Source organism: Ochlerotatus camptorhynchus, unplaced genomic scaffold, assembly GCF_037179485.1.
Source record: "Ochlerotatus camptorhynchus isolate MF236.1 unplaced genomic scaffold, CSIRO-AGI_Acam_v1.1 ptg000265l, whole genome shotgun sequence".
NCBI classification, from domain to species: Eukaryota; Metazoa; Arthropoda; class Insecta; order Diptera; family Culicidae; genus Ochlerotatus; species Ochlerotatus camptorhynchus.
This window is the reverse complement of record NW_027040755.1, coordinates 1,486,098-1,505,936: the sequence shown is the minus strand read 5'-3', so window position 1 is coordinate 1,505,936 and position 19,839 is coordinate 1,486,098. Positions and strand designations below refer to the sequence as shown.

The 19,839-nt window shown below is 38.1% G+C and overlaps 1 protein-coding gene across 1 annotated transcript in view; it reads right to left on the bottom strand.

Moving 5' to 3' along the window:
- Window positions 1-994: 994 nt before the first annotated feature.
- Mkp3 (Mitogen-activated protein kinase phosphatase 3) overlaps window positions 995-19,839 on the bottom strand; it is a 44,114-nt gene continuing 25,269 nt past the window's right edge. The window contains exons 2-5 of the mRNA XM_065227026.1: window positions 12,371-12,479; window positions 3,461-3,653; window positions 3,253-3,388; window positions 995-3,185 (exon numbers count right to left, since the gene is read on the bottom strand). Of these exons, the coding sequence (XP_065083098.1) occupies window positions 2,644-3,185; window positions 3,253-3,388; window positions 3,461-3,653; window positions 12,371-12,479 (980 nt within the window). The 3' untranslated portion in view covers window positions 995-2,643. The remainder of the gene's footprint in view (window positions 3,186-3,252; window positions 3,389-3,460; window positions 3,654-12,370; window positions 12,480-19,839) is intronic.

The window sequence follows — 19,839 nt, the reverse complement described above, 5'->3', positions numbered from 1 at the left end:
CCTCTTAAGCTGGGTTTAGATAGGGCAAGTCAATTGATCAAGTCAGTTGAATTCAACTGACTTGAACGCGAATTGAACGTGTAAACCATGCCATTCAACTGACTTGATCAACTCACTTGAATTGAAAAAAGTTGAACCAGGCTCAACTTTTCAAGCCAATTGAATTCAACTGAGTTGATCATTTGACTTGCCCTATCTAAACCCAGCTTTAGGGTAAATGGAAATTATTAAATCCTTCTCTTTTCGCTTTTTTTATACTGGTAGGGTTAACTACTCCATTTCCGGCCTATTAAACACAACCCGCCCTTAGTCTTTCTTAATCAAGCGTAGTTTAGCACAAAACGGAATGTTATTATTACTGATGGCTTCCAAATGTATTAACCTTCCTGTAAGATTTGATAAAGAAGAACCAATCGTTGAGATATTGTCAAAACTTTAACACTGCTTCTTGACGCCAAACTCGGCCTACGGATTCTAAACTCGGCCTAACGCATTGAAACGTCAATGAATTCACTTCGGCCTATCAGATGAAGATAAAAATTAATTCGGTCGGAGCGCTTCTTTTTTTTTTTGGGAATAATGGGTGCAAACCTTCATATCACGCGTTCTCATTGACTTCGTTCCGTAGCTTATTAACTAAAGTATCGTACCGAACGCATAATTGAATTGACGAACTCTGAAATCATGGATTTATTTGAAGTTTTCTGCTCGATAGGCCCAAAATGGGCGATTAGGCCGAAGTTGTTCTCTACCCTATTCCACGCCAGCATTCATCAGAATAAATTAAAAAATAAACAAACAATGCAATTACCCAATATCCCATCTGGAACTTTGCGCCAGTTCTCAACTTGTTCTTTGAGCACTTTTGGAACCAACACATATTTTTAGATTAGTTTACTAGTCGTCGGATTAAAAAAAAAATCTATTTGTAAGCTAATAGCTAATCGAGGGATGTTCGGATGATAATGACAATAATCTGCACTTCACGCGAAACTTACTATTGACATAAATATCATGAATATATTTCTATAGTGTTTCCTTCCATAGTAGTCCACATAGCATCCTGTAAAGTTATTGGAAAAAAGTCGAGTCCTGCCTGCTCGGATGTTTAGTTTTTCTTCTTTTGTTTATTTTTTTACTTTGTGTTATACTCTATGTAGTACGCGGGAACAATTTCATTTAGACTTTGTGTGAAAGTATTTGTGTGTGTTTTCTGCGATTCCTTGTTTTAGTGTACATTGTGACTTGCTTTGTGTTTTGTTTTAATGAGTTGTTTTGTTTTGAGTTGATTAGAATTGATTTCATTAGACTTTTGTTCTCGCATCAACTTGTGTAAAACCAACAGTTACCGTTTAGTTGTTTTGTAATGGCTTTGCTTTGTTTTGCAGTTTTAATTGTACACTGTTAATCAATAAACATCTAATCAACTGGTTTTCTTCGTAATTTGTTTTTGATTTTGGCGCTAGCCGCTTGCCTACCATTGGCAGCAGCTGGATTAATTCAATAATCGAGAATAAAAATTAACATAAATAAAAGATTTTGTTAGAGAACTAAAATTACCTGGCTCCGTCATTTCCATGTTTCCGTATAGTTTTAAACTTTAATTCATCGTCATAAGTTACTTTAATAATAAATGTAATCCGTGTTCAAAGATTCTTATTCATTCAGATTAAATCATCTCGACTTAACGTAATCCCTTAGTAAATTGTACATTCCGCAAATGTGTGGTGAAAATTTGCGCATCTTGAATTTTGCTAGTTGAATTTGAAAAGCGTTCTAATTCACGTTTTAATAGTTTGAGTTTACTTGCTTTAGTTTTTTTTTCCGTCGCAAATCGCACCTGCAGTTTGCGTCTTATGTAATACAAATATAGCGATAAATTGTCGCCCTTTCCGGCTTTGCTCATGTTTAGACATATGTTTTAAGCTTTTTCTTTAAAACTCGGCTCATTTAACTGGTTGGTATTTGGGGTTTTAGAAAAAAAAAACTTTTTCAGTGTTACAAATTGCGTTTCAATTTCATTAAAATTTTAATTATTTTGACCTGACTCAGTTGCGTCAAGATAAATTTTGGATCCAAAAAACTGTTATTTGACTGTACGTCTCTCAATGTCTAATAATGAAAACAACACAAAATCCACGTGGATCCCGAGAAGCGCTCCAAAAACAAACATGGTTGCTGAGTAAAATTGCCGTTGCGTAGTGACCGTTGAGTCGACTGTGCTCAGCTTGTCCAACACCAACCCATATGAGCGCTTGGTCATGGCTTGCCACGTGGATTGTTTTCTAAAGTTTGTGCTCGGAAGGAATTTGCTCCCTTCCTGTCACACATTCAAAAACAATGGTTTGTTTTTCCTCTAAATGGATTCCTTTAAGCAATCCAACATCAATTGATTACACTAAAATCTGCTTTTTTGTTGCAAAAACGGCGTGTGTGAGGGTTAGACAAACCTGATTTTGATTTTCTTTCTCTGTATGGCTGTGTAGAGCAAACATTATCTCTTTCAGATCCTGACCTGGTGCGCATGGCTTCTGCAATCTACTGCTCGGAAGTCGGCCACATTGGGGGTTCAATCGAAGACGTTGATTCGGTTGGCAGTTGGATCGGGTCTGGAAGAGTGAATGTTTTCTCTACGGCAAAACCTCATTTAGGTGTATTACTACTGGGCGTCCACCGGTCAAACTCGATGCCGGAATCCGGTGAGATGCCGCTGCTAAATGGCCCTAGCAGTTCGATGGCCGCCTGGGAGCACTTGCATTCGACTTCGAAGCAGGTGCAGCTGTACTTTCCCATGTGGGTCCGTGGGCCCGAACCGGACCCACCTCGGTCTTGCGATCCAGGAGGTTGATCTCCGGATAAATTGCGCTGCAGACCCAGTCCACTGGAGGAAGGAAATGCACCACTGATGGACGATGAGGAAGGCGTCGAGGCGGATGAGCAGCCAGCAGGAAGCAATTTTGCCCGATGGCTGACGTCCAGGTTCAGTTGACGTTCAAAGGTATGCAGCTGCTCCATGAAGTGGAAGTTGGGCGAAACGTCTGGCTTGCGGGCTCTCACCAGGGAAAATGCATCGTTCAAACTGAGTGTCCTGGCGAACATGATGTAAGCTAGCGTCACTGTCACCGATCGGGAGACACCCGCTAGGCAGTGAACTAGCACACCGACACCCTTGGAACGGGCCTCATCTGGAATTGAGAAAGATTCAGTTGAAAATACACCACTTCAAACAAAACCGCCTTTCGATCGTCTTACCTATAAACTTTATTGCATTGGGAAAATGCCCGGCCACGTCCTGGGACCAATGATCGGTAATCGGTATCTGTAGATACTTTATATGTCCATCGCGCTCAAAAACGTTTGGCAAGTCTGGTGTAACATTTAAAATATACTGGAATCGAAAAGAAACGCCTCATTAGAAACTGGATTCATTCATCTACAATTTGATTAGGGGAAATTTTACCTTTATATTGTACTTTTTCAGCGATTTGAGATCCTCGCTGTGGGAAGCGTTGCCGAGGAAGAGGCCGGACATGATCTCGACCGGTTCGACGTTGACCGGTTCGGCGAGATAGTTCGTTGTACTTTCGCAGTCGGACGACTCGGTACTGCTGCTGCAGGCCGAGTCCGAGAACGGAATCGATATGCGAAGCGATCTGGTGAAGAGAAGATGGAATGAGAACAATCGTTAGTTGCGATATTGTTCAATGGGGTTTGGAAACGTCATTGGAGAAAAGGCATACATCTTCATTAGGGTGGTTCAAAATATCGATTTTGCTCCACCAAGCTCAATCGCTTTCAAATCTGGTCCTGGTAATTCTCCCAAAATTCGAGCTCATTTGGATATGTACTGATACTGCACTGACACTTTGAAGTTTATATGGGAGTTACTATGAGAAAAGTGAACGTTTTTTTCTCATCGTAATAATCTACGGAAAAGTTTGCTACTTGTTCTGATGGGAAATTTTCCCAGCTACAACTTTGCTGACGACTGCATTTTAATTGAATGTTAGGATAATTAGTTATTCATCGTTAGGATAGTTAGCGATTCAAATAAATTCAAATGTTGGGAGAATGATCAGAAGCTGATTTAGAATCGATTGAGCCTGGTCGAGCAAAATCGATATTTTAAACCACCCTAATATGCATAGGCCAAGTAGAGGTCATTAGAGTTGAGTTCCCAAGTAACCACCAAGCCCACGAATAACCCGATAATAGCTGATATAGGGCTTTAAATTTTCATATTAGCTCTACATCAGCACTGTTTGAATTAGCGGGCGTGAAAGTAAAGTTTTAAGTAAATCTTCGGAACCTTTCAAACAATATGAAATATTGTTACACCAAATTTTGAAATTGAGTTCCAGAAAAATGGATTGTTGAACTGTTTGCAACAAACCTATATTTTACTATACTTTCGACAAGTCGAAAAAAATTGCTAGAAGTTCAGTAAATCATAAGAAATGTCAAACAGTTGATCTATTGCTGCCTTCCGGGTTTTAATGGATAGTAATTTTAGAATAAAAAGTTAGAATTTGTATCCAAGACAAGACCGTAGATTTGACGTAGGATTACGTGCTCGATATCAATATTAGGCAACTGTGTTAGGGAAACCACTTTTTTGCTGGCAATCGGTGATAATTTCGATCACCATTGCAACAGTTGGACATTTGTTTAATTTTCAATAGTGACCTACTGAAAATTGATAAAGTGTTTATTTTAGCAGTTTCGTAGAAAAATTTCAAATCGATTTTCTTGTTAAGAATTAATATCCATCCGCTATTGACAGAGTTATAAGTGGTCGAAACCTGACCAGTTTTCATAATGCGGTCAATTTTGGTTTTTTAGACATGAGTAAAACAATATTAAAAAATCGTCAATAGATGATTCACAGTGAGTGTGTGAATGATCAGGTGTTACTGATGAAGGATTAGATCATAAACAAACCTATTTTAAATGGAAAAGATCTGTCAGTTCTACTGCAAACCGACACAACCTCTCGGTAAACTAAAAAATCAGCTGACTGCAACTGTCTTTTGGATGGGAAAACTCCGTACACACTGACATTATTTATTTATTTATTTATTTGAATCCATCTGACAAGTAGTTAGCATAAGTCAACAAACAAAATACATCTTACACAGACAAGTTGAAGACTTTCAAACGACTTTTAAAAATACTAGCAGAATGGGAAAAAATCAAACATATAATACCTAAAGTTGAATTCCCATTGTGCCAAAACAAAGTCTTAAAAATTCTCTCGATCTGAAGAACACTGCTAGCCAGTGCTGCAAAATATCAATATCAATACCCTTAAAATGCTGAATTTCACTAGCGACCTGATGTCGGATCAGTTCACACAGTTAGAATATCAATATTCTTCCTCTCAATGTCAGTGCGCAAAGGACATTGACATCGTAAAGGGACCACTGATATTCAATGTTCTGCTTCATTTTTTTCTTATATACGCCAGTTAATCGAGTACCGATCTTTAGAAAACTCACCACTAATATTAAAACAATGCAACGGTTATACAAAAAAGTTAATTTGGGATAAGATTTTCAACATTTCCCTAGTGATATTCATATGAATAGCAATGTCAAAGCCCTAGTAGCACGCTTGTCACAAATCAATTGTAGAAACTTATATACGACTTATTTCAGTCATAAACAAGTTGCTGTAACTTATTGTGATGAAAGTGTGCTTCTCGGGAGCCTTACCACCTGATATCCCCCTTATTACGAATAACAGTGTCGGAAGTGAAATTCAGTGCTAGACCAATATCTTAAGTCAAATTGACACGTTCAGATTGACCTGTCCAAGAACTTGGGATGAATGCGTGTCTCCAAGTAGCAGCTTAGCAACATACCAAGCTCTGGCGGAGTCTCGCCCTTGTTGAAGCGTTTCCATTCCGAGCAACCTACGGCAATCTTTATACGGTGGCAAGCAGGCAGAGTTACGCCAAGGAAGATATCTCAGCGCAAATTTACTAAACCGGGATTGGATTGCTTCAATCCTGTTGATCCAAGTGTGTGCATACGGGCCCCATAGGTACGATTGAAGCAGCTTCTAGAACCGAACGAACTAGAGCGTTAAATTCCAAATTCCTGTTACCTTTTTCAATAATGCTCGAGTAATGATCTCTGAATGAAAGCTGTGAGTCTAGAACAATTCCAAGATCCTTCACCACGCTAACTCGCTCGATCGGGGAACCGTAAATCTCATAAATCCAAGTTATATAGTTAATAAGGTTAACATCATTAGGGCTTCATGCAGCCTGTTGATTTAAAACAACAATAACACAATAAAACAAATCCAGTGAATTGGAGATTTCCGTCGTGTGAGGGAGATGACACTACACTATTGTACGCTGATTGCAATTTGACTGACAATTGCCAGTTGTTTCATAGAACACCAGCTCTCAAATAGCTTAATTAACATCTGTAGCTCCCGGTAATCCTCAATGGATTTGACGATAATAAAGATCTTACGGTCGTCCGCATGTACAAGTCTAATACAATATTGAGAACAGTAATGGTCATTGATTACTTCCTTGGGGAATGCTTGACCTGGTAGAGAAGATTTAGGACTGCGATGATCTAAGCTTGACAGTGAGTTGTCTGTTTACCAAATAAGACTTCAGCCAACCAGTGAAGAGTGAAGAAGCTCCTAGTCGACTGATCTTAGCCAGCAGTAGATGGTGATCTACACTGTCAAAAGCTGCTTTGAGGTCTGTGTAGACTGTGTCAATTTGTGCCCCAATCTCAATAGCCTTGATGCAACACGACGAAAACTCTACGAGATTAGTGTTCCTTTGAAAAATCTATGCTGATCAGATGGAAGGATCGATTTTACTGCATGAAAAAGCACATCGCCCACTAAGATTTCCAAAAGTTTGGAGCCAGTACATGATGAGGTAATACCACGATAATTAGTGACATCACGCCTGTCCCTTTTTTGTGGATAGGGAACATTATGGATTCTTTCCACAGCTCTGGAAAATTTTCCTGTGATAGTGACTTATTTATAATAATTATCAAAGGAGCAACAGTTAGCACATCTCTTCAATACAATTTAAGGAATTTCATCAGGTCCAGCAGCTGGGCAAGAAAACGACGGAACTGTATCTGGGTCGATGTGGTAGCAAACGATGAAACAGCAGTATCAATGTCGACGGCCAGAACCTGCGTCCAATCAATGTCAGCAATAACATGATCCAGTGAATCGAAATCCGTTTTGTAAAAATTGAACACCAAGCCATCCGGGGGTTCGGCGTAATTCACAGGTTGAGGAAGAAGCAAATTGGCAACAAGAGCTGGATGGAACAAATCAGTTTCAATTTCGAGGTGCATTTCGAGACAGCCTCTGTATTGGTGAAAATAAGATCCAAGATACGGTTTGTGCTGTTTTCGATGCCGTCTATTTGTTCCAGATTCATCGAAGATATCCCATCGACAAGACAGGAGCTTCCTGTAGAAAATCTGGACTCTGATGGATCAGGAAACAGATACCCGCTAGTAGCGTTCACCCAAACAAGATTAGGCTGATTATAGTCACTGAGGAGAAGATGAGAGTCATACGGTCTCAAAGATTCAGTTACGTCAAAGCGGATTTTGCCGAGATTCCAACAACCGAATAGTTTTGAAATTTATTTTACTTTAAAATTGCCGAGACTCAGCTAACAAACAGATATTTTGCGGAGTAAATGCCGAGTTAATTGACTTTTGACCGAGCTAGATTGAGTGTGTAGAAACTATCTAAAAGTGCAGCCAACTTAGAAGAAGTTCAGTGAACTTCGTAGGATTGCCTAGATTTTTGTAAAGTTCAGCAAATGTTGTAGAAGTTGAGAGAACTTTGTGAAAAATATACGAACTACAGGTAAGTTCAGCATATTTTTTCGAAATTCGGGTAACTCAGGGACACTTTAACTTCAGGGAACTACGTAAAACTTTAGTAGCTTAGTAGAAAATTCAGGTAGAAAGTTCACGAAATTACTGGGAACTTCGTTGAAAATAGATTTTTTTTTATAATTACATTACTCCGTAGAAGTGAAGCGATCTACAAATTAGTTCAGGGAACTTTGTAGATTTTTAGAGAATTACGAAGTAATTCTAGAAACTTTGAAAAAAATCATATAAAGGAGCTCAAGGAAGTAACGGCGCCGGTGGTGTAGTGGTAAGCGTGATTACCTCTCACCCCAGCAGGCCTGGGTTCAATCCCAGTCGGCGCCGCCGGGATGTTCTGAGGCATAACATCTCTGATCACGCCTTCCTTCGGATGGGAAGTAAAGCCGTTGGTCCCCGGTTCATGAGTTTGATGGGTCGATAGGTAGGGTCCAGGTGTGGGAGCTGCCTTCCTGGCACGTCGGTAGCATTGGTGCTCAGCACGGAAAACAAGATCGACGGAAAAAACAAACCAAAGGAAAAAAAAAGAGCTCACGGAACTTTGTAGAAGCTCGAAAAACTTATTAAAAGCCCAGCAAACTTCGTAGAAGTTCAGGGAACTTCGTAGAAGATCAGCAAACTTATTAGAACTGAGGAACATCATAGCAGCTTAGTTATCAGAGGACTTACTTAAAAAGCTTGCTCACGCACGGATGGGACCCGATTTTATACGTTTTTACCATTTATACGATTATCAATGTAATATTTTGACCGTCCTGCCATGGTGGAGGCAGATGATGCTGTATTGTTTATTTATTTACTGTACATAAGACTTGAAGATAATAACATAATGATCAAAATAATTTACAAATGAATGGTGACATCTATTGGTAAAAACAGAAACTATTTCATTACATAGAGTAAAGGCGGTAAATTTCATGCACGAAAAAAGCTCAATGAAGTTCCTGGAAGGTTTGGGAATTTCGTTTAATTTCAGGAATTGTCCAGATATTCAGGAATATTCGTAGAAAGTTGACGGGACTTTCCTAAGATTTTCTCCCAAAATTGCAGGTTGATCAGGAAGTATTCAAAAGATTTCCAGCAAATCGAATATTTCAGTGAAGTCAAGTGCCCTTGATTACATTATGCAAAATCAACATTTTCAAGAAGGAACTCTAAATATGAAGTAAAGGTCTTCAATTCCATAGGAAAAATCTTCACATGTCTGCATACAATAAAAAAAGCCTTCGAAAGTCTTCATTAGAGACTTCAGAAGTCTTTTAAATTTCAGTAAGTCTTCAAACATCCTCACAAAATGTGAAATTTCTGCTGAACCTGACAATCGGCCACGAAAAGGCTTGCCAATGCACATACACTTAGACAAATTAATGTAAATTTAGGTGCTCTAAGAGCGACACATACGACCGTCAATTTTGACATAAATTTGAGTCATAACAGACGCGAAATATAGCTCAATCAAACGTACTTTTCGGCGAGCAATGAAGTTTTCAGTCTCGGGGTATTACATGACATGTTTGTTTACGGCTCATCTTTTATGTCAAAGATGGATTCCGTCACGTGTAAAATAAATTATTTTTAAGCATGCATCAAAAATTGACTACATACATCTTAACATGTTTTATCTCAAATCGAGGGAAGACATTCCGTTCAACTACCATAAATCGGACTAGTTCATGTTGATCTTCGTCAAGTTTCGTCTACAATTTGGACTTCTACATCAACACATGTCAAGCTGCCTTCAGGTTCAATTGGCTAAACTTGGTGAGTTCGTTCCATTTTGTAAATTTTTATCTTTTCAAACCAGTAACGTTGGGAGATCACCTTTTTGTTGTGCGTTACTGGTATAAGATCTACCACCGAACCCTAGTCGTGACAACTTCAAACTGGATAATCAGGATTTTCCAGTAATCAAAGGATCACATTTTAGTTCTTGTTACTTTTTATGACTTCATAATAGTGACAAGACTCGGGTAGTGACCACCGCCGTTATGCATTTCTATATTGTATATTTCAAATCAAAAATATTGTTTATGTTCATAGAGTTTACATAATCCTTTTCCCTTTGTTCTTCTCCTTTTCCTTTCCCCTCTTCTCTTTTCAGAAAGCGAGTAATGGCGCTATAGCAATAAGTCATTAAAGGCTAGGACAAGAGTTGGTGCTCATGTCCCAACCGTCAGAAGAAAATGGAGCATCACTTAACCTTTCTAGCTTTGATGCTTCATATAATTACCAAAATCGGAACGTACGGTACGAGATGTCTACGTTTCTTCCATTTATTGGATTCTGAAGCATCGTGTTTAAATCTTCGATATAAATAGGCCCTATGTTTTCTGAATCATCTTGCCCCTTAAATGCTGCACAGTAGGCCTGGCCGTTTTGATATGTGTGATGCATCTTCGATGTGAATCATATATCAAATAGACAAGAAAAATGATGGAGGTATATCCATCATTTTCTAGGATGCTTTCAAGAACTGGCTGTGTTGGTGTTAGATTAGAGATTAGATTGGGGGGCTCCCGAAGTATACCAGAATATTAGACACTCAATATCAGTTTCCAAGGGGTATTCAAAACATGTCCGAGTTAGAGTACCTGTAAAGAGAGTGACGACATCTCAAACATTTGCCGGGTTGTCTGTTTGATTTAAGGTTCATGAAAATGTGTTCATTGCATTCTACTTGCCTACCGGCAGGGATGGAAAATTCTAACTTTTTTCATCAACAGAATTCCGTAAAATAATGTATGAAGCTTTTGTAGCTTTTGATATTATCTACAACTTCTGTCCATAACTAAAATCTGAATCTATTATGCATGCCGAACTAGAGCTGGCAGAACATGCTCTTGTTTTTCAGTGAATGCTATTTACAATCACTTATAAACGGTGGGTTTTGATCGCTCTGGTTTATCATGCAAAAGAGATACAGATTTGAATTGTTCACAAAAGATGTAGTTAAAACCTACCAAAGCTTGATACACTATTTTGCGGAATTCTATAGCTGAAAAAAGTTAGGGGCAAATGAATGTAAATGGTTTTCCATCCCTGCCTACCGAAACGCAGTAAATACATTTTCATTGACAGAATTTCAATTTTAAACGAAAAAACTGCGTTCGAATGTCCACAAAATAATGACGAAACTGACATTTCTCTATGAACTAGCACCACTTAGCTAAATGCGCACCAGGACCGAGGTAAAAGTCTACTGAACAACTTTACCAAAGACATGAACCGCCTATGTTGTTAAAATATTTGAATATTAACAGTAGAAGTATTTTCCTTTTTATAGGACGCTACTGGGCGTTTGAAGCATCTGTCACAAGTAAGAGTCGAATAATTATAAAAGTCATCTTGCACTTAATGGGGGATTTCTCGATGAGGTGTTTTTAGTTGGGTGTTGGTTAAATGGTTGAGGACCCAACCAAACATAAGTTATTTGTCAGAAAATTGTATCACACCAGACATATCATTGTTGAAATATGAAAGTGATCTAGTGTGTAGTTTTACGTGGAAAACTTTAATTTGATAGTCTGAAAAATCGTGTAAGAAACTTGAAAGCACCTTACGTAAGATATGTTTCAGACTGTATTTAATTTAATAGTTTGCTATATTTTTGTAAAAATTAGAATGAATTTCATGCTTCCAAAGGATTTCCTTAACCTAAATCCAATATTGTTTTCCCTTGTTTAGTTTTCCGTCGATCTTGTTTTCCGTGCTGAGAACCAATGCTATCGACGCCAGGGAGGCAGCTCCCACACCTGGACCCTTACCTATCGACCCATCAACTCATGAACCGGGGACCAACGGTTTTACTTCCCTTCCGAAGGAAGGCGTGATCAGAGATGTTATGCCTTAGAACATCCCGGCGGCGCCGACTGGGATTGAACCCAGGCATGCTGGGGTGAGATGCAATCACGGTTACCACTACCCCACCGGCGCCGCAAATCCAATAAATTTAATTTGGCTGGTTTTCTGATTCCGATTTTTCACTACATCGCTGATTACGAACTGTATACGTCCACCACATGATATGTCATGTTCCACACTTCGGTAAATTACAGTTCAAACAGCTCCCTATTTCGAACGGGTGGGATTTGCAATGGAAGACCTAACTAACACTACACACAAGGTAATTATTATATATTAGCAAACATCGTATAACCTTTTCCAACGGTTGCTATGGCTTTGGTCGTAGGCAGATGGTGCACTCGCGGGTAATTTGCCTTCGAAAGGTTGCATTCGCATAATAGATCATCAGTGTCGAGTAACAATGGAGCGCTTCATCTCACAGCCAATCCATAACTACACCGCCAAAAGACTGTAATGACTTTCACGCAATTTTTTTTCTTCAATTCTTCGCACTCGATCCGAATTGAATTTGAGTTACCGACAATTTTCGAAAAACGATTCACCAACACCGGCGGACACGAACTAAAGTTTCCTGAAAAAGGACACCACCGTAGTACGGAAGCTCTCACCTCAATCCCATCAGTTGTTCGGTAGCGGCACATCCAGACTGCAGGTTAGCGTTGATGACTTCATCCTCGCACCACTCCGGAAACGATTGCCGAAAGTTCGCATAGCCACCTACGCAATTGGCCAGGGTGGAAAGGTGTAGTAGTAGTAGTAGCATCATCACAGTAGGCACCAAGGATTCGGCGTCATCGTTGTTGTTGTTGTTGTTGTTGTTGTTGAATGTTTCACGCACGTTCACGAGTTGGGGCATGTGAAAGAGAAAGTAAACGGTAGAAGAAAAAAAAAACATTGTATTAGTGATCGAAGAAGGCTACCGCAGTTGCTGAAAACGGGACAGGAGACGTGTTTTGGGGGTAACCGCGAGGAGGATGATAGGGATAAATGATATTCGGTGAATTCTGTATATGTTTTGCCTTGCTCGCTGGATGGAAATGCGTGGGTGTGAAAGAAAACCCTTCGCAGCTTTCCATTTATTTTCCAAGAAATGGAAGTGTGTGCAGCTCTACCTTTTACGGAAGAGAGAGAGTTGCCGGTACAAGGGTAACGTGTGGGGGTAGAAAATTGCGTCACGTAAATATAAGAGCAGAATAGAACATAAGTTACATGAAAAAATGACGTTGCGTGGGCTGCCGGCGGTAGATAGATCGAAAAGAGGCAGAAGTGTTTTTGTAAGTGGCATTACTCTTAAGTTTCAAGTGGGCGTAGTGCTTTCATTGCTCTCGATTGAATAAATTTATTGAAGCTTAGTGCAGAAATTACGAACGATCGCAGTGTGCGTTGAAATTAGACCAACTTTATTCTGTCATCGCGATAGAATGCATTGTTTGTTAAGAATCATTCGTTTGAATCATGTTTAAAATAGGTTGAGTGATAGACTTGGTTTAGTTGCTCTCTCAGCGAGTAAAACACCATACAACAAGGGAGCGAATATCGCTCCCAGTTCTATCCTGTTGGTACATAACTGATGCTAAGAGAATAGAGCAAGCATACGAAACTGATGCTTCCTTTCATTCATAAAATAAATTTATTATTCATACCCATTCAAGATAGTTTCATTGATATAATCTATTATTGAAGGAATTCATACTTAGTGTTATATGTGCGGGCCAAATTCCTAGCGAAGCACTATAATGTGAGCTCACCGTTAAAATCGACATGCATTTCCCATAAGCATAAGCATAACCGAGCAACAACAAAACATTGCACCGGGATAAAAGTTTAATGAATGAGCTTGCCTTCTTTCGTTCCTTCCAAACACGCATACCTACTGTGCGATGATGATGACCGTTTTCATTCATTTTCTTCCTTCCGTTTCCATGCAACGCCACCGTCGAGAGCAGCGGCAGCGCCAACTAGATTGCTACTTCCCTGCGCAACATTCGCTCCGGTGTGTGATTCACTTGTATAAATCTAGTTTTTACGACCATTTCATCTATTGTTATACATTTCTCAGAGGCTAACTTTTTGTTTTACTTTTCCCATTCGTATCGGCTTTGCCGTAGGTCTAATCTGAGCCAACCAACGCAGTGTGCCAGGCTGTGTAATCAAGCAACGACGACACGACCTTCAGGGTCAAAGATCCCATATTTTCAGCCTTGCTGGATGCTAGTTAGCTATGTTGGTCCAGACTGAACACACCAAAATATGATCACTAAATTTCGGTTATAATACCATGGAAAAATGAAAAATGGCCCATTGAAGATGGACTGTTCAAAAACCAGTGGTCTGTTCTGTCAAATTGTTTGTCTGTTGCACCCGAATATTGGAGGCTCGTTGAATTTGAGAAGTAAATCATAAATGACACAAACAAAGCCCAGAGGCGTTTTTTGAATTTTCCAATAAAACTTCTTGAAATGTGGAGGCGAACCAGCCCCAGGCTGAAAGCCTCATTAATAAAGAAAACTGAGCTTAGCTTAACTTCTTGAATTATCAATCATTCAATCATAAAAAAAACTTCATTTCATTGAGGTTTCATTGGGGAATTTTATGGCTATTTAAATCAAAAACATATAACAAATACAATTCTCTAAAATGATTACCGTTTCAGGGAAGGTAATTCGACGCAACTGATAGCCACAGTATGCTTTTTAAGCTGATAATCTGAAGCCAAATGCTAATTTTTCTCTGAATTGGCAATATAAGATGTCCAAAAGTTTAATTTCAATACAATCTTCAATACAAATTCATTTTTCGAAATAAAACTTTTCGGTCGCTCTAGGCTAGGGCAGTAATTTTTATTGAACGGTACGACCATATGCAGGGAAACAGCTCATATTTGATTGCTGTATGGACGATTTCTAATCACTCAAGTGAAAAAGGTTTGACATATTCGCTCAAGATTTGCGACCATGAATACTGCATCTTTAAGGAAAATAATGAACCAGGGCCTTAAATCCCGTTCATACTACAGTCTGAGTTTTAGAAATATTTTTCATAAAAACAGAGTCGAATGGGTATAAGACTTAATAAAAAGAAGTTCTATGATCAAGTTATAGATTGAACTTAGAAATTATTTCAGAAACCAATGAGATCATCGGAATAACATTTCAGATCACGGATTATAATTTTTGTTAAGACTATATTGAAAAAACTTAAAGAGGTAACTTTTAAAAATGTAAAAATTCAGCGTAATTTTCTAGATCTCTTATCTAATAAAAAAAAATCTTTACTTTCGTATTTGGACATCATTTAAGGATTTTAGCACATTGAGATACTGTCAAGAGAGTTTTGATGTGAACGTCAAATGAGGTTTGAGGAGAATTGCAGGGCAATAATTCTAAGGGGATTCTGATGACTGAGGCATTTAGTTATCTTTATTAAGGAGACTTTCAGCCGAACGCTGGTTTGTCGCCGGGAACTCCTGAAGGAGGTTGACTAAGGCATTTGACTAGAATTTCCAGGTAAGTTTGAGTTGTGTTTCAAGAAATTTTTAAGGAGAACTTAAGGGAATGAAAAGGAATTTCGGCATTCGAAGGGAATTCTAAGTGAATTAAATCTACGACATACTTAAAATGATCCCCTGCGGTTGACAGTACTTTAAATGTTAATCAATCAATCAATCAATCAATGACTTCAAAAAGAATAATTCTGAAGAGAGCTCCAACATCCATAGTAAATCCAGAGGAATCTTATTCTGAATACAGCTATATATTTGTAAAATTTCAAGCTAGTTTCAAGGAAATCCCTAAAAGTTCAAAGAGTGTTCCCGAGAGGGTTTTAAACAGTTTAACTCTCAGGGAAGTTTTAGTATATTTCCAAAGATATTCGGAATAGCGTACCAGGATGTTTTGAAGAAGTTTGCAAGGGAATTCAAAGGAGAGTTCCAAGTAACTTTCAATAACATTTATAAGATTATTTTAAGGGAATTTTGAAAAGAATTTCAAAGGAATTTTCAGGAAAATTGCCTTGCAATTCTAAAGTAAATTCCAAAGAAATTCTGGGAGAATATTATCTTAATGCAAAGAGCAAAGCAAGCCTTTTTTGAAGAATATTTCAAATGAATTTCAAAGATAATTATGAAGAGAAATTGAAGCAAATTCTCACTAGAATTAATTGTAGAGTGAATTTAAAGAGTTTGATGGAGGGAATTTTTTAAAGTGTTCTGCACAGAATTCCAAGACTGTTTTGGAGATAATTTGTAGTGCGTGATTCCGAAGAAATTTACCAATATCCTTGTCTAAGAAAACTGTGGGACTAGACATTTCTGAAAAGTATAACAGTTAGATTATGCGATAATCTATACACCGAACGTACATTCAAAATTCCAACCATGGAGGAATTTGGTAGATTCTGTGACATGAACAGTTTTCAAGGTTCTAAAATTAACAAACATATCTAAAATACCGGACATCGGACATCTTAAAATTTTCAAAATTGCAAATTTTACAAAATATCACGTGTCTGAGGCTAAGAAATTGTTTGGGATTCTCACTGGTATCAATTTGGATAATTTTCATGATCTTGAACTTAACAAATTGAGATCTCAGACTTACCTTTCAGTATCCCATACTATATAAAAGTTAAAAAATTTGAGCTGGAATTATTCTCAATCAAATATTTGAGCTATTCGACTAATAATTTTGATTAATAGAATGCGATTATTATATGAATCTACAAAAAATTATGGTTCCAATAAAATTCCCGATTCCCGGTTGATTACGATTTCCGGTTTTCCCGGTTCTTTATATCAAACGTCATGCATATTATTTCCAGTGAAAACCGAATGTGCATTCTGATACGTATTGCATTCAGATCACCGTTGTCAGTAAAATTTTACCGGAGTTTTGAACAGCTGAAAAATTCGGTATTAAATTTTCAAGGTTATGAATTTTAAACTGATTTAAATTACCAAACAGTAGAGGCCTGAATTAGTATGCAAGATAGGCTGTAGTGTGAACGTGGTATACATTTACATGATAAAGAGTTCGAAGAGCTTTATAATTTTCTAAACTCTCAGAATGATGAGTTTCTGTACAATTTATTCGCAAACAATTTTCAACGTCTCAAATTCCTGGTTTTGTCTTCATATTCATGAAATTCAATGCCTGAATTGTCTTGAAATTCGTTTGGAACTATTTAGAGGATTTGTTTTTTTTTTAATTTTCTTAAGAATCATTCTACAATTTCATCAAACTTCATTTCCAGCTTCCTCTTGCATAATCCTTCTTATTCTTTCTAGTATCCCATTAAATTTTTATAAATTTAGTTTCGACTGTAGTTCACGAAATTTCGAGGATTATTGAGATTTGTTCTACAATTCTCTAATAGCTCTCACAAGAAGTCACTTAAATTTATCTTCATAATTCATTTTATTCGGTAATACCATAGAGGTAACTCTAAGACTAGTAGGTCCCGAAGAAACGTGCTCAACTTTTTGGCTCAGCTCTGGTACTATCTTCGGTCCCAAGCTAGTCGATTCACCCCTCGAAACATAGGAAAATCCACTAACTCCTCATTTTATCTGTCAAACTTTCAGTACTAGAAGTGTGTAGTACTAGAATTATGACTAGAATGGGGTACGTTAATCGATTTGCTTCAGTTGGTAATACATTTACTTATTACCGTCACTGGGATAAATAAACTCCTTTACTTCTTGCCTTCACGCTTCTGTAGCGAGTGTTCTCGATGCACTCCCCCAGTTATTAATTCAGAGCTGTCGATGCCATCGTTGAATTTGTATATTGTGTGACAAGCACAATAATTCTTCATGCCCAGGGAAGTGTTGAGATAGCCTCCAACCCGAAATATTGACTGGACCGGACCGGGAATCTAACCTGCCGTCTCGGACTTGGTTTTAGAGATGAACTAGCCTAAGGCTAAAAATCTCTTTAATAAAGCCTTAAAAAAAACCCGACTTGGTTATACCGTGCCTTTACCGACTAAGCTGTCTGAGGCCCCTTGGGCGTTAATTTTATTCCATGAGGATAGAAAAATTGAGCACTCAAGGACTTTATTTATCCCCTGACGCTAATACATAGGTAAAAGTATTTCCGAAGCATTCATTTAACCTACATCATTCAGAACTGACATGACACTCTTCAAGAATTCCCTTGGATTTCATGCCAGAATGACATTAGAACTCTGCATGGAATTAATTAAGAACTCTTTCATAAATTATTTTGGGAATTTCTTTGGAGTTCTTCTAGAAATTCCATGGCAATATTTTCAGCATTTCCTTAGAATTATCTAATGAATTTCCTTGGAACTCTTCTTAAAGTTACCTTGGACTCTTCTAAGAACTCACTAAGAATTCTTCTCAGAATTCCTTTGGAACAATAATCGAAGCTCAAAATCCATGGAATTCATCTCAGAATGTTCTCGGAACTCTGCATAGAATTCCTCTGAAATTATCCCCTGAATATTCATCAAACTATCCTAAAAAAATCCAATACAAGGATCGTCAGGATTCGATTTCCACTTGAATTTTTATTCTGAATACTCCAGAAATCCATAATTAAGTATTAAACATAAAATGGACTAGGAACTATCCTCACTTTGGAATTTTACTCGGAACCAAGAATATCTCATTGAAATTCTCGACACAATTGGAGTTTTTTCTCAAAACCACCTTGAATTACAATAGAACTTCGTTTGTAATTCTCCCTAAAATTCCATTGATATTTTAGCCCGAACCGCCCTAGAATTTTATTCGAATCCTCCATAGAACTTTCTTGGAATTATCACAAGAATGCATTTTAAATGATATTGTACCCATTTTCGAAGGTCTTTGATTAAAAAAAAAATGAAAATGTTTAATGATACTAAGTTAGCTAGCATTTACCCTCTCTTGGCTTCGCCCATGTATTAAAGATTTTAAAAAAATCAAAGGATATCGCCTTAAAAAACACAGAAATATCCATTTAAAAAAAATGCCGAATGATTTTTTTCAGAATTAAAAAATATATATCTAGAATATTGCACGCACATTGATAGGATTTTTTTTTTAATAATATGAAATTTACTTCCATGAGTGCTCACTCACACCGAAACTTGGTGCTCAGATTTAAGTGTGTACACCCTTTGTTCGGCGGAATTTACGGTGATGAAAACAACGAAAGGAATGCTGGAGAAAGAGGGAGTCATTCTTTCATTCGATTTTCGGAATTTAATCCCCTTCTGCTGTCTCACTGTACGCGGCCGCCAGTGGCAACAGCCAGCAGAGGTTGCTTTGTTTGGTCGATGGAGCTTGTTTTCTGTGGAGCTGCTCGTTCGCGCAGAAACAGGAAACGGCTGATGATGGCTAATAACCAAGTAGGGGCCCTCTCTGGAGTTGCACCGGGAAATGGCCACATGTTTATGCATAACTTCACGCTTGCTCACCTCCACCGCCTCTTGTCTTGAGATGTTGCGTAAGGAAAGGGGTGTAAAGGAAGCGGGATTGGAGAGCGGGGCCCATCCGTTCATTGTTTTCATTTTCCAGATGGAGCATAAGCTTATAAGAAACTGTTACTTTGAAGAATTTGCAAAAGAGTCGGGAATTGCAATGGCACACCATTTCACTCAAAAATTTGTCATAGATTCTCCTGTTCATAATGGGATCGGGAAAACCTTGAATGAATTCTTGATACGACAACGGTTGTCTGCCATTCAGACCTATTCAGCAGACAAATACACCAACACGTTTTGCACGGGGAGGACGACTCAGACTGAGCAAGTCTGTCAAATATCGATTTTTGCGTTTCATTCAGTTATATATTTTGCGCTCGGTGCTCCATTTTGGCATAGAGGCGTAATGTTCTATATAGGCTGGGTTGACTAAAGGCCTCTTGTAAAAGTACGGACGTCTGCCAAAAACTGTTCCAATCGAACTGTCAAAATGCACTGATTTTCATGGAGTAGGATCCGTAGGTAGATACATTTGTTTGCATTGCGTTAATTATTGCTAAATTTAATGACCATTTTCCAAGATATTGTGCGTTTCACACCAAATTGGACTAATAAGCGCGTGTTCACTTATTAAAAAGTGTGATAA